Here is a 12,783-nt window from a genome sequence, read left to right as displayed (position 1 = left end):
CAACGAAGTGGCTTATCACGTGGACACATATAACAGCCAAATATTCTAAACGCACGTTTGTAAATGCAGAGCGAAAAACCGGAGGACCCGGATAAAAATCCATGCGACTACGGGGGGAGATAGAACACGCAAACTCCAAATATACAGCAGCTGGTACCAGGGTCGGAATCGAACCCACGACCTCCTGTATACCAGGCGAGGTAGTTAACATCTCCTAGCCACCGTGATGATGATGAGAGAGAGAAACGCAAACTCCAAATATACAGCAGCAGGCGTCAGGGTCGGAATCAAACCCACGACCTCCTGCATACCAGGAGAGGGCGTTAACATCGCCACTTTGTGGGTTATCAAGTGTTCTTCTTTTTTTATTGTGGGAAGACCTTCGATGGCAAAACGGCGGCATTACCTTGTCGGTGGGAGCGGCGGAGCGAGCCAGAGACAGCGGCAGCTTCTGCTTGGAGAGGTTCTTGAGCGTCTGCGAACGCACGGAGCAAGGCCGACGAGTCACCCAGGAATATTTACCGAACTTAAACTCAAACTATAAAACTAACTTTTTATTTTACTGGGTAAGGCCCACCCGAGCTATAGAGGCTCTTTTTCAGAAGCGACCAGGCGATCCCAAATGATGGCTCAACATGTGGAAATGTACAGCAGATAAATACACTATGAACGCACATTGAGACTAAATGTGGAGGAAAAAAACGGAGGACCCGGAGTAAAATCCACACGACCACGGAGAGATAAGCCATGCGAACTCCAAATATACAGGCGACAGGGTCGGGAGTGAACCCACGACCTTCTGTACACCAGGCGAGGTAGTTAACATCTCCTAGCCACCGTGATGATGATGAGAGAGAGACACGCAAACTCCAAATATACAGCAGCAGGCGTCAGGGTCAGGATCGAACTCATGACCTCCTGCATGCCAGGCGAGGTAGTTAACATCTCCTAGCCACCGTGATGATGATGATGAGAGAGACACGCAAACTCCAAATAGACAGCAGCAGGCGTCAGTGTCGGGATCGAACCCACGATCTCCTGCATATCAGGCGAGGTAGTTAACATCTCCTAGCCACCGTGATGATGATGATGAGAGAGACACGCAAACTCCAAATAGACAGCAGCAGGCGTCAGGGTCAGGATCGAACTCATGACCTCCTGTACACCAGGCGAGATAGTTAACATCTTGCCACGGGTGGCACCCGCTAGAGGATTATGCGGAGCGCGCGTCACGCAGCGCGTCGCGGTTCTCTTGGCCTGCCGTTCCCCCCTCGGCTACGGCGCGAACGGGTTGGCCGCAGACCTGGTTTCGATTACAATCCTAATTGCCGACTTCTTAATAAATTCCAATCCCAATGCAGACGTAACCTCAGCCAACCAAGCTAATTGCAATTTAATAATTGATACCAGATGTGGGCTCTTGTGGTAGATATGGTGGGGATGGTTACGGTTTTTTTGGTAGCGTTTAGGCGATTTGTTGACCTTTCTTGTACTCTGCACCCCGATCGTGTTTTTTTATTTGTTTGTTGTTGTAACGTTCTTACCCCGTGTGCCCCTACTAGACATCTGTGAAAAAGAGCTTTATAGCTCACCGGATTCCTTCAGGAGAAAGATTTTGATTGTGAATGGTGCGACAATAGAAATGTTTAGGAGGAGAGGCTGAGTGAGATTCGGGGGGTGGGTGGGGGGAGTGGGGGAAGGACAGAGGGGGTTGGGAAGATAAGAAGAGGCAGCACTATCTTAATGCTTAGGTGAAGCCGTGTGCAGAGAGGGGGGTGGGGGAGCAAGCCCTAGAGACAGAGAGAAAGACAAACTTTGAGAGGTCAAACATAGAGGCAAAGAGACGTAACAAAAAACACCAGGTGAGAAAGCCAAATAGAAAAAGGGCGCATACATAGAGACGTAAAGACTCAGAGAGAGACATGGGGGGAGACAGAAGAACGGACGGGAACTACAAGAGACATCGAAACAAAGAGAATGAGACCAGGGGAGACACCAGAACAGAGTCCAACAAAGTCAGTCGCTTCACGACGACTACACGCAACATATTTAATTGTTTGAGAGGGGACAGAGCTGCAAGTGTAGACGCGAAAGAAAACACAGGTGCTGGTGGTGGTGGAGAGAACAGCTGCTCAGGCTTAAACAAACAGCCCAGAGCCTATTAACAAAGACAAAGGTGCCCCCCCCCCGTAAAACCTTTAACAGACTGCTGGGGCAAGTGGCGTTAACTAGCAGCACCTATACGAAGACCGGCGGGGTTCAAGAGGGGGTGGGGTGTGGCCGGCACCAAGCCCTGGGCCGCCTTTGTCTCTCCGCGGTGTCGGTGCTGGCAAGCGCGACCGAGCGAGCGAGCGAGGGGAGGGAGGGAGCGAGTGAGCGAGGGGAGGGAGCGAGCGGGGCGCACGCACGTGGAGGCTGACGCCGGCGTGGAAGAGGTCGTAGGGGTAGAGGATGCGCTCGTAGTGCGAGCGCAGCAGCGAGCCGACGCCGCGGTGCGCCGGGTAACCCATGCGCAGGGAAACCCGCGCCCACTTGCGCTCGCGGCTCAGGTACTCGAAGCCGCCCTCCTCCATCACCACCTGCGCAAAAGGCGGGTGGGTAGGGGGGGAGGAGGGTGGTGGAGGTCGGTGACGACGGCGTCGATGGCAATGGGAAGTGGCGCAAACGCACGACGCAAACGCACAGGCACGTAGACATTGATGACGTCTGGTTGCGTGTGTGTGCCTGTTTGTGCATATGGCCTGGCACAAGCGTCGTGGTGACATCACCGCCACTTAGTGGCGAATGGCGGTTGTTGTTGTTGTTATATGAGGATCGGTAGTGTAGTGGTGAGCACATTTCGCGAGCATACACAAGCGCCTACACAAGCACACAGACAGACACACACACGTGCATGCATACACAAAGGCAAAGATCCCCGTATAGCCTCGAACAGACTGTTGGGGCAAGTGCTGAAACGGCACACGAAGGAGGTGGGTGGCCAACACCATGCCCAGCCGTCTTTGTCTCCCCAGTGCTGATGTTTACACAATACGCCGGGTAATTGTTTAAGGCCAATTTGAGCAAGGAGGCCCAGGACCAGTTTCACATACTCGCCGCTGTCATTGGCCACGAGTGGGAATCGAACTCGCGGCGCTGGGTTCAGAGAGAAATGTGCTAACCACTATGCTGCCGATCCTCATATGCACACACAGCCACTCGCACAAAACACGCAAGCACACGTCACCAGTCAACAGAAGCACACAAAAGAAAAACATCACTAGTTACGACCAAATCTCCCTGCATTCAACGATTTACCAGCATCGTCTTCTCATAAGCACAACAGTAAACCTGTACAGAATACATCACCATACCGCACTCAAATATTAACCGCCAAGCATTGATGGTTGCAGCAGCTGACAGTGCGCGTGCTAATAATGCTGCCGCCGACGCCGCAATCCCACGCACACACGTCCTCACCTTGCTGAGTGTGTAGAGGTCGAGTGTCTTGCGCTCCACGATCGGGATCTTCAGGGTGGAGCCCTGGAGCTCCCAGAACTTGGCGATCTGGTCCAGGAAGTTGAGCTTCACGCGTGTTTGAGCCTGCGGGCGAGAGCGATCGTCACCACCATCATCATCAGCCACACAGCAGAGGTCGCAAACGGGTTTTGCTTTCTTACCCGTACCCGGCCGCACCAGGGTCGCAAACGGGTACCCGTACCCTACACCCGGCTACCCGTACCCGACCGGGTATAGGGTAGGGTACGGGTACCCGATTGCGACCTCTGGGATGAAGCCATGTTGCAGGCGCGGGTGGGTTGATTCTAGGAACTTGAATTGTGAGAAGAGACAAGACTCACCAGTGACTCGCAGTTTATCCGTACCCGTACCCGGCCACACCAGGGTCGCAAACGGCTACCCGTACCCAGCCGGGTACGGGTAGCAGGGTATCGGGTAGGGTACGGGTATCGGGTACCCGTTTGCGACCTCTGCCACAGCATCACCGTCGGCCATGATCAACCCACTGGCAAGTGATCCGTATGGCACTACAACGATCGCAAGAAATCCCAGGGAAGTCTCTCCGCACCATAGCGATTTCGGTGACCAGGCAGAGAGAGACGGGAGGCATAGGGGGGGGTGGCTGTGGCAACTCAGCAACTCTTGCAAACCTCCCCACTCTTCTTGGTTCTTTCGGTAAAGTCACGTAGAAGGGAAATAATAAAATAATAAAAATAAAACATAATAAAATAATTCTCACGACGTTTCGGCCACAACGCAAGCAGCCGTCCTTAGGTGACAGCTGTCTTCCCGACAGGCCTATGCTTCACCTGAGGATGGCTGCTTGCGTTGTGGCAGAAACGTCGTGAGAATTATTTTATTATTTCCCTTCTACGCTACTTTACCGAAAGAACCAAGAAGATGAATCCCTGCAGTCACGAAAGCTTTAAATCGAAATTAAACCTCCCCGGTCTTTGTTTATAAAGACCCAACCGGGTGCACGCACAGTTGAATCAACGATGCCAGAGGGTGCCGGGTGGCTCCGATGTCAGAGATGCCAAGCCGGCACCGCTGAGATCCTTGGTTCCAAACCAGGCTCTGGCCACGGCCTGTAATTAAACCGGGTTCTCAAGCGCCGCGAGTTGATGGGCTTAGCTCCGTCATCGATGGCTGCGCAACCAGACCATCACATTAATTTTGGTTCTGCATTTCATTTGGCTCTAGCACCCAGGAAGGGCTAGAGTCTGTCGCCAGGGAAAGGAAGGTCTGGACCGACCTACTCGACACGCCGCCGCAGCGTCCCTCAGCAGGACAAGCGGACTGAGAAACGAACGAATGAACATTTCGTTTGGCTGAATTCCAGCTCGGATAATCAATAACGTCGCATTGACTGCCGCGCAATGAGCATCGCTCTCACACGCAGTGCTCGTGTGAAGATCCGCCCTCGACCGCGTATGAACCAGAGGTCACTTGAAGGAAACTCAAGAGGTAGATTTATCTTCTTGGTTCTTTCGGTAAAGTCACGTAGAAGGGAATAATACAATAGTAAAATAAAACATTATGAAATACAATTCTCACGACGTTTCGGCCACAACGCAAGCAGCCGTCCTCAGGTGAAGAACAGGGCTGTCGGAAAGACAACGTCTGAATGAGCGAGAGGTAGCTCTGTGTTTTTAACACGGAGATCTGTACTGCTGCGCGAGAGTTCCGAACGCAAGCGCCATCACATGAAGTGATGTCGATAACACCGGTGGGTTGAGATTTGAGGCGGGGGGGGAGGGGAAGAACAAAAGTAATGTTTAACAAGAAAGAAAAATCATGCACGTGAATGGATTTTGGAATGCTTTCTTTCCAGCATGCGTTTGTCCCCGGGAGTGTGGAAAGAGCAATAAGTACGTTGAGATTTCGATTTAAAGCTTTCGTGACTGCAGGGATTCATCTTCTTGGTTCTTTCGGTAAAGTCACGTAGAAGGGAAATAATAAAATAATAAAAATAAAACATAATTAAATAATTCTCCCGACGTTTCGGCCACAACGCAAGCAGCCGTCCTCAGGTGAAGAACAGGTCTGTCGGAAAGACAGTGTCTGAATGAGACACTTATTTTTATTATTTTATTATTTCCCTTCTACGTGACTTTACCGAAAGAACCAAGAAGAAGTACGTTGAGCTTTAAAGCCACACATCAAGACGGTGGCACACGGGGCACTGACTGATGACATCCGCATAATGAGGGGGGGGGGAGCATGCACTTCCTTTAAGTGCTTTTGTAAAAACCTTTTAACGCTGGGATTTTTTTTTATAGCAACACAATGTAACTGAAGTTTCGTTCGTACCGGATCATCCTGTAACAAGCGTTATCGCGCTTCACCACGATAGACAAGATGGACGGAGCTGGTGGATTAGCGTTCAAAAGTAACCCAAGGCAATAGCTTGGTGGTTCGGCACGTACGTACGTAGAACTTCTTTCGTGCCGTACGTAGCCAACCGTGCTAAATCGGAGATGTGTGGAAGGACAACCAACTAAACACAAAAAGCAGTAATAAATAAATTAGTTTTCAATCACAGACCTCGAGCTCGTTGAGTCTCTGGATCCTGGGCGTGAAGCGGAAGTTGTCGACGTCAACGGCGAACGGAGGCTGCCAGTCCTGCAGCGGCGAGCACCACACGCACGCAGACAGACACACACACGCACGCAGACAGACAGACACACACACCGACGGTGACCAACAGGGAGCATATCGGACAGCGAAGTGAGCCAGGGTTGGGGAAACCTTTCATGACTGTGGATGGAAAGGGCAAGCACACATTCAACAACAACAACAAGAACCGCCATTCAACACTAAGCGGCGGTGATGTCACCACAGCGCTTGTGGCGGGCAATATGCACTTTAAGGCCACGTGAAGTGTCAAACACCCGCTGGCAGGAGGTCACGGGAAAGACCTAGGTACCATGGGTTGACTGACTGAGATGACTGGCCGATGCACCATATGTGCCCCCTACTACGCACACATGCGTACGCACACAGCACACCTGCCACTTCTGTCAATGCAAGAGACCTATTGCAGTGACAAAAGCGACCGAGAACTAGAAATTAGAAGCTGCCAGTGCTGTTGCCAGGTTGACAACATTGCCCCTCTACTACCCCATCAGTGCCTCCAAATGTGCCTGCAGTGACGCATAAATATGACTTGTGGGCCGTTTCAAAGTGGTAGGCCGCAGGCAGTATGAAATTGAATCGCGGGCTGTATGAATTTTAAGTCCATGGCCGGATCCGGCCCGCAGGCCACAAGTTCTCTACTTAAGAATGAAGCAGATGGTACATTGGGGTGGTCTGAGTGTCGCGCCTCAAAGCCTGGGTTCAAGCCGTGAGTCTATGTGCGAGTGTGTGTCTCTCACACAGGGTTCGTAACGGTCGTGAGAGACAGCACTGTTAAGATTGTGGTTCGAACCCCTCGCGTTTGGTCGGGTGTGTCTGTCGCTTTCAGGTTCATAATGGCCATGTCAAGCAATAAGCAGACACCGCTTGGTTCCAAGGCACTAGGCATATATTTTTGTTCTCTCTACCCGGAGGTTCACAACAGCCGTGTTGTGGACTCGCAGCTGTAAACATTAAGACGTCTGGGTCAAGCTCATGTTACAATTTACAGATTGCGTTCCATCTCGTTGTTAAATAAACATATTAGCCTCTCTACGCGTCTCTCCCTGGGGGCCCATGATGGCCGCGTTTGAGACACAAGAGCCGGAATGCCTGAAATTCCTGGAGTCGCACGACACAAGGAAGGCCACACAGAGATAACAAGGAGAACAACCACACTGCTGCTGAGCCTCCCCGCTGCCGTTTTGCCCTTGGGAACTCGCGAGGCCGACCTTGCAATTACTGCCTCCCGCTCCACCCCACCCCAAAGTGCACAGAAGAAGCACAGAGACATCGCAATCTTCAGCCACGATTCATCCACTGCCGGATGACAGCCTCCACAAAACCACCCAAAACCCCACCTGTCACACGCTCCTGCAATGTGAGAATCATTTTATCTCGCTCGTGCACAGAAACGTGATCTCGTTCGCTCCGTCTCCGCGGTTGACGTATCCCTCTTGGGCGCGTTTCCCTCCTCCGTTTAGGGTATTTGGCTGCTAAAGTTTCCAAGTGATAAGCCACTTCATTGAGCTATAATTTGCGGCCAGGTCGCTTATGAATAAAAGCTACATAGGTCAGTGCGCTTCACCTGGTAAAATAAAAATATATAGTATTAGCAGTCACTATGATGTATCTTGCCGATCCCCTCTAATCCAAGTGTCTCCTCTCGTTCTCTCAATTAAAATCTGTGGACAGACGCACGCTTTTGAGTTGCACTCCGAGACGGAAAGAGAAACACGTGGGTGTTGAGAGAACGTGCGCGAATTGGAGACACCGCGTGAACCGCTTTGGAAAAGTGAGCGGGGGATTGAGCAAGACACATCACGGCTACAAGGGATGGACGGCCCGTGGTCTAAACAGACAATGATATCACCCCTCGTGCGTTCGGAGCTGGACAGATTCTCGCATCATGAAATCGTGAGAGACGGCGGCAGCTTGACGAGGCTTTTCGTTCAGCAGTGGATAGAACGTGGCATTGATGATGATGCTAATGATGACCACTGCGGGATGGTTAACATCGACAGATGGCGCCACGCTGTTACCCACGGGGCAAGGGTCAAATGTAAAAACCCAAGAAAAGCTGTCTATCCAAATGAAGGCCTGCTGTAGGAAACAGTGAATTGATTTATAAGGCTGACACAAACAGCACTGCACTCTACCTCGACTTGCAATACGATACTAACACAATGCGTCGATTTATCAATAAGAATCGATTCTTACACATACGTTACACGCATCGCCATCACGCGCGCGATAAATTATTATTTACGTCTTGTGCACACAATATAAAGATTATACGCCAATGTTACATTTGGGTGATGATGATCGGCAATTGAACTCTGGCAACCGGGTTGGTAACCTCTCCACCAACGCTCTGTGCACATGCTAACAAAGGAAGTGACCCACAACATGGCCTACAGACTGTTTGGGTAAGTGCTGTTAACAAGCACCCACTAACCCGCCCATAATCATACATCCGTCAAAAACAGCTTCAAATTTCATCGAATTCCTCCCGCGTTCTACGTAAAGATTCTGATTTTGAAGACCGGCTCAGCACAGAGACATGCAAAATCTGTTTGCACGTCAGACCTGGGGTCAATGTATACTGTCATGACAAAAACGAAAACAATGCATTTAACATTGCTTGTGCAATTGTAATGACTTACGAATTCAACAATAACAATCGTAATCCCACCCATCCTTGGTACAACTCTGGACTCTCCAGGCACACCCAGGGACTTATCCCCCCCCCCTCCCCTGGCACTCCACCCCCACCTCCTCAGTGCTAATTCACAGTCGTGTGCCTGCACCACCGGCATTCCGGCATCTGGAATGCCCCCCCCCCCTCGTCTCTGGGCTGGTTTGACAACTGAGTTGTGTACACAACTGTTCCCCCACCCATCCCGAGGGATTCCCTCCGTCTCCTGCTCTCGATGGCAAAGACGCCAGCCATGCAATTTACTTGCTCATGACCCAACGCAGAAGATCCCTGGGTGTGATTTTCCACGAAGCTCATGGTCCACCCTAAACCACATCCACTGCACAAACCATGGCAGCAGATGCGGATACCTGATGCACAAACGGAAAAGAAAAAATGCTCCAGTGTGCGACTGTGGTCATCCAGAACAGGCCATATAACGTAAAACGCAATGCACAATCCACAAATACGAGGGAGACATCATCACAGTGATACTGCTCCGCTGTTCCTGACGCGGGTATCGGTCTTGAACCACCTAAACGTGTAATTGTTGTTCGGCATTTGCATCAGCCACTGGAAAAAATGGCGACTTGCTCGTGTCCACTGTCAGTGGAGGAGACTTCGCAAGAACAGGAAGTTCCTGAGAACCCATGCAGAGGGAATTTTGGCCTACTTCTCCATGCTAACCAGACGCCTTGGGAGCGGATGGATTACTCACGCGCGTTAGCCCACCACACGCGACTTGCCCCTCTGTCAATCCGCTGCTGGACGGCGGCTTCCTGACACCCGTGCAGTCGTACGCGGGATATTTAACCACCCCGTGACTTCCCATCACGCCTGGTCAATGCGCGCGAGTGAAGGTGGGACGTACACAGACGGTTGGACAGAGGTCGCAAACGGGTTTCGATTCCTTACCCGTACCCGGCTGCACCAGGGTCGCAAACGGGTACCCGGCAACCTGGCCGGGTACCGGGTACCCGTACCTGTACCCGGCCGGGTACCGGGTACCCATACCTGTACCCGGCCGGGTACGGGTAGCCGGGTAACGGGGTAGGGTACGGGTATCGGGTACCCGATTGTGACCTCTGCGGTTGGAGCAGTGTAAAGAAACAATGGATGTTGATCCCTGCCCACCCCAAGCGGCCCCGAAGCTTATAAGACCTGTTTCGTGCATAGTGGTGGCCTATCCGAGCACTACTATACAAGGCTCAAGTCTGCTTAGCTTCCAAGATCTAACAGGATCAGGAACATTCTGGATAATTTGCTCGTGTTCAATAGGATATCGATCGCATTCAACTTGAATATATTTACCCCAAAAAACACATTCTTTCTTACACACGCCATTCGATGCACGTACCTTGGGTGTTAAATATTCAATGTGTCGATTACCTTATTGAACGAGTACATCTCAAGCGCTAAGTCTGAAACTAAAGGGGTTTGTGGGAAGATATTTAAATAAGCTGTGCAGTTGAACAGGTAGGCAAAGTGTGGTTAGGTAGGTGCATCAGTAAACAGATATGTAAACACTGCAACTGGTCAGATTGTTGTAGCACATACAAACATTACCACACAACGTAATGTATGTTGAACTTCTTTCGCACCGTACGCATCGCACCGTGCTGATCGGAGGTGCGCAGGACGCAACAACGAACTAAGTTCGACTCGCTGACACAGGCAACATCTTGAACCGATCCGAGGGCAACCACAGCCTAAACATGGTCAAGTACGGCCACGCACAACCTCTCCATGACCCTCACAGATGCACGAGGGGGAATTGGAGAGTCCCTCATCCAGCTGTGAAACGATGACAACAACAACAGCAGCAGCAGTGGCGTCTGGACTCCTGCTGCCTCACCGCGGGAGGATGTAGTGCGGTTAGCGGCACTGCTGTTGTTCCACGAAATCCGACCACCTCCTCGCGTTCCTTTTCCGGCCACGGCTCACATCAGTGGCGTTTTGACAACCAGTCTCCCCCCCCCCCACACACACACACACCCCATCCCAACCCTCTGGCCAAACAGCCCCCCAATGTTCTTCTTGGTTCTTTCGGTAAAGTCACGTAGAAGGGAAGTAATCAAATAATAAAAATAAAACATAATAATTCTCACGACGTTTCGGCCACAACGCAAGCAGCCGTCCTCAGCCACAACGCAAGCAGCCGTCCTCAGCTGAGGACGGCTGCTTGCGTTGTGGCCGAAACGTCGTGAGAATTATTTTATTGTATTTTAGTTTTATTATTGTATTACTTCCTTTCTACGTGACTTTACCGAAAGAACCAAGAAGATGAATCCCTGCAGTCACGAAAGCTTTAAATCGAAATAGCCCCCCAATGAACGACAAGGTGTAGGAGGAGATCGGGGGGGGGGGGGAAGAAGGCAGTCATCTAGCAGCGGATCGACACTGACACTGCACGACCACTGCGTTTATGGTGAGAGGGCCACAATCTTGCAAATGGCCGATGTTGTGGATCTCGCACCACGCTGCCGATCGATCCCAAGTTCGATCCCCCTCGCTCACGGCTACCATCAGTGTCCGAGGAGACATTATTTAATATTATTTTGTTGCTTTACATTTCAACGTGATAAGCCACTTTCGTTGAGCCATCTCATCTGCGGCCCGGTCGCTTCTGAAAAAAAGCGAATAGCTCAATGGGCCTTGACCCGGCAAGATTTTTAGTTTAAAATTTACTTCGTTTTGTATGTACGTCTTTTTGTTAAAGGCGTTTGTTTACCATTCCTATACATTACAGGTCTCTGTGCGACGTTGTCTTGTTTGCTGTAACGTTCTGACTCGCTCTCCACTGGTCGTGTGGACAAATTAAAGAGCTTTGGGGCTCATCGGATTCATCCAAAATAAAAACGAACATTTCGAAAATGATCCTCGCGAAGGGCATCCCACACTCGCCTCCCCCCCCCCAGCGTGGTGAAGTATGTACCACTCCACCCCCTACACACACTCTCCAACCCTAGATTTGAAGCTTTCGTGACTGCAAGGATTCATATTGTCAGGTTTCTTTCGGTAAAGTCACGTAGGTAAAAATTTTTATAAAAGTAAAATAATTAAATTTATTTTTATTTTACTTTTATGAATTTTAATTTTTTTACCTAACAATATACTCTCCTACCCACCAGACCCCACGACCCCCTCTCGCAGACGACAAGACAACGCAGCCTCACATCATCATCATCATCACCCCCCACTCATCCAGCAGTGGATGAAAGCCCACGGCGGCGTTGTTTAAATTGCTTACCGCGGGTGGTCGTATCTTGCAGATGCCCGTCTTCTCGGCGATGGGTCTGATCTTGGCAATGAAGGCGAGCGGCTCGGCGAACTCCTCTCGGCTGGGCTCGAAGACGGGACACTCTGGGGGCGCCGTGAACTCATCGTGGTCTCCCATCACGAGTCGCAGTGGCCACGAGTCGTCGATTTGGCTGCGTGGTTGGGTGGGTAGGAGGTGGTGGTGGTGAAGAGGGCGGTCGTTTGATCGTGCCCCGTCGCCACCGTGGCACGCCGGCACTAAATCCACATCGCTGCCGTCAAGCAGCAGCAGCAAACAAACAACAGGGAGAACGAACGGCTCGAGTAACGTGTCGTTGAAGAGATACAAGAAAATGAAATGTGGCCGATTATTTATCTCCTGTGGCGCTGCTGTATATTGCGGGCGCTTGACGCAAAGGATGATACATTTGAGATAGTTGAGGCTGTGTGTGGGTGGTAGGTAGGGAGGAATCCCGTTTTTGTTGAAAACGACTAAATTGTTAAAGAGAATCTAATTAATTAAAAAGAAACGTTATAATCGTTTGGCGATGTTTTAACGAAACGAAATCTGCTCGCTCGGTCGGGCGCCCACACAAAGCGGCCTCCGCGGGCTTCCAGGCTGTGCCTAGGCCCCGCTTTGTAATTCCCAGTGCACTCGCGCGTGCGGAAGGCGACGCCCATTGGGTGCCGCTCGAGTCACGTGGCGGCGCGCT

General features: G+C 51.1%; 1 protein-coding gene across 1 annotated transcript in view; it reads right to left on the bottom strand.

Annotated features, from left to right (window-relative positions):
* LOC133355413 (lysine-specific demethylase 5C-like) overlaps window positions 1-12,580 on the bottom strand; it is a 40,157-nt gene extending 27,577 nt beyond the window's left edge. The window contains 5 exon segments of the mRNA XM_061572694.1: window positions 407-475; window positions 2,409-2,579; window positions 3,460-3,582; window positions 6,046-6,123; window positions 12,063-12,580. Coding sequence (XP_061428678.1) covers window positions 407-475; window positions 2,409-2,579; window positions 3,460-3,582; window positions 6,046-6,123; window positions 12,063-12,209 — 588 coding nt within the window. The 5' untranslated portion in view covers window positions 12,210-12,580.
* Window positions 12,581-12,783: the final 203 nt, after the last annotated feature.

Source organism: Lethenteron reissneri, chromosome 51, assembly GCF_015708825.2.
Source record: "Lethenteron reissneri isolate LAM-NWPU_2019-01 chromosome 51, ASM1570882v1, whole genome shotgun sequence".
Taxonomy (NCBI): domain Eukaryota; kingdom Metazoa; phylum Chordata; class Hyperoartia; order Petromyzontiformes; family Petromyzontidae; genus Lethenteron; species Lethenteron reissneri.
Note: the sequence above shows the minus strand (reverse complement) of the source record. Positions and strands in the feature narration are given on the sequence as shown.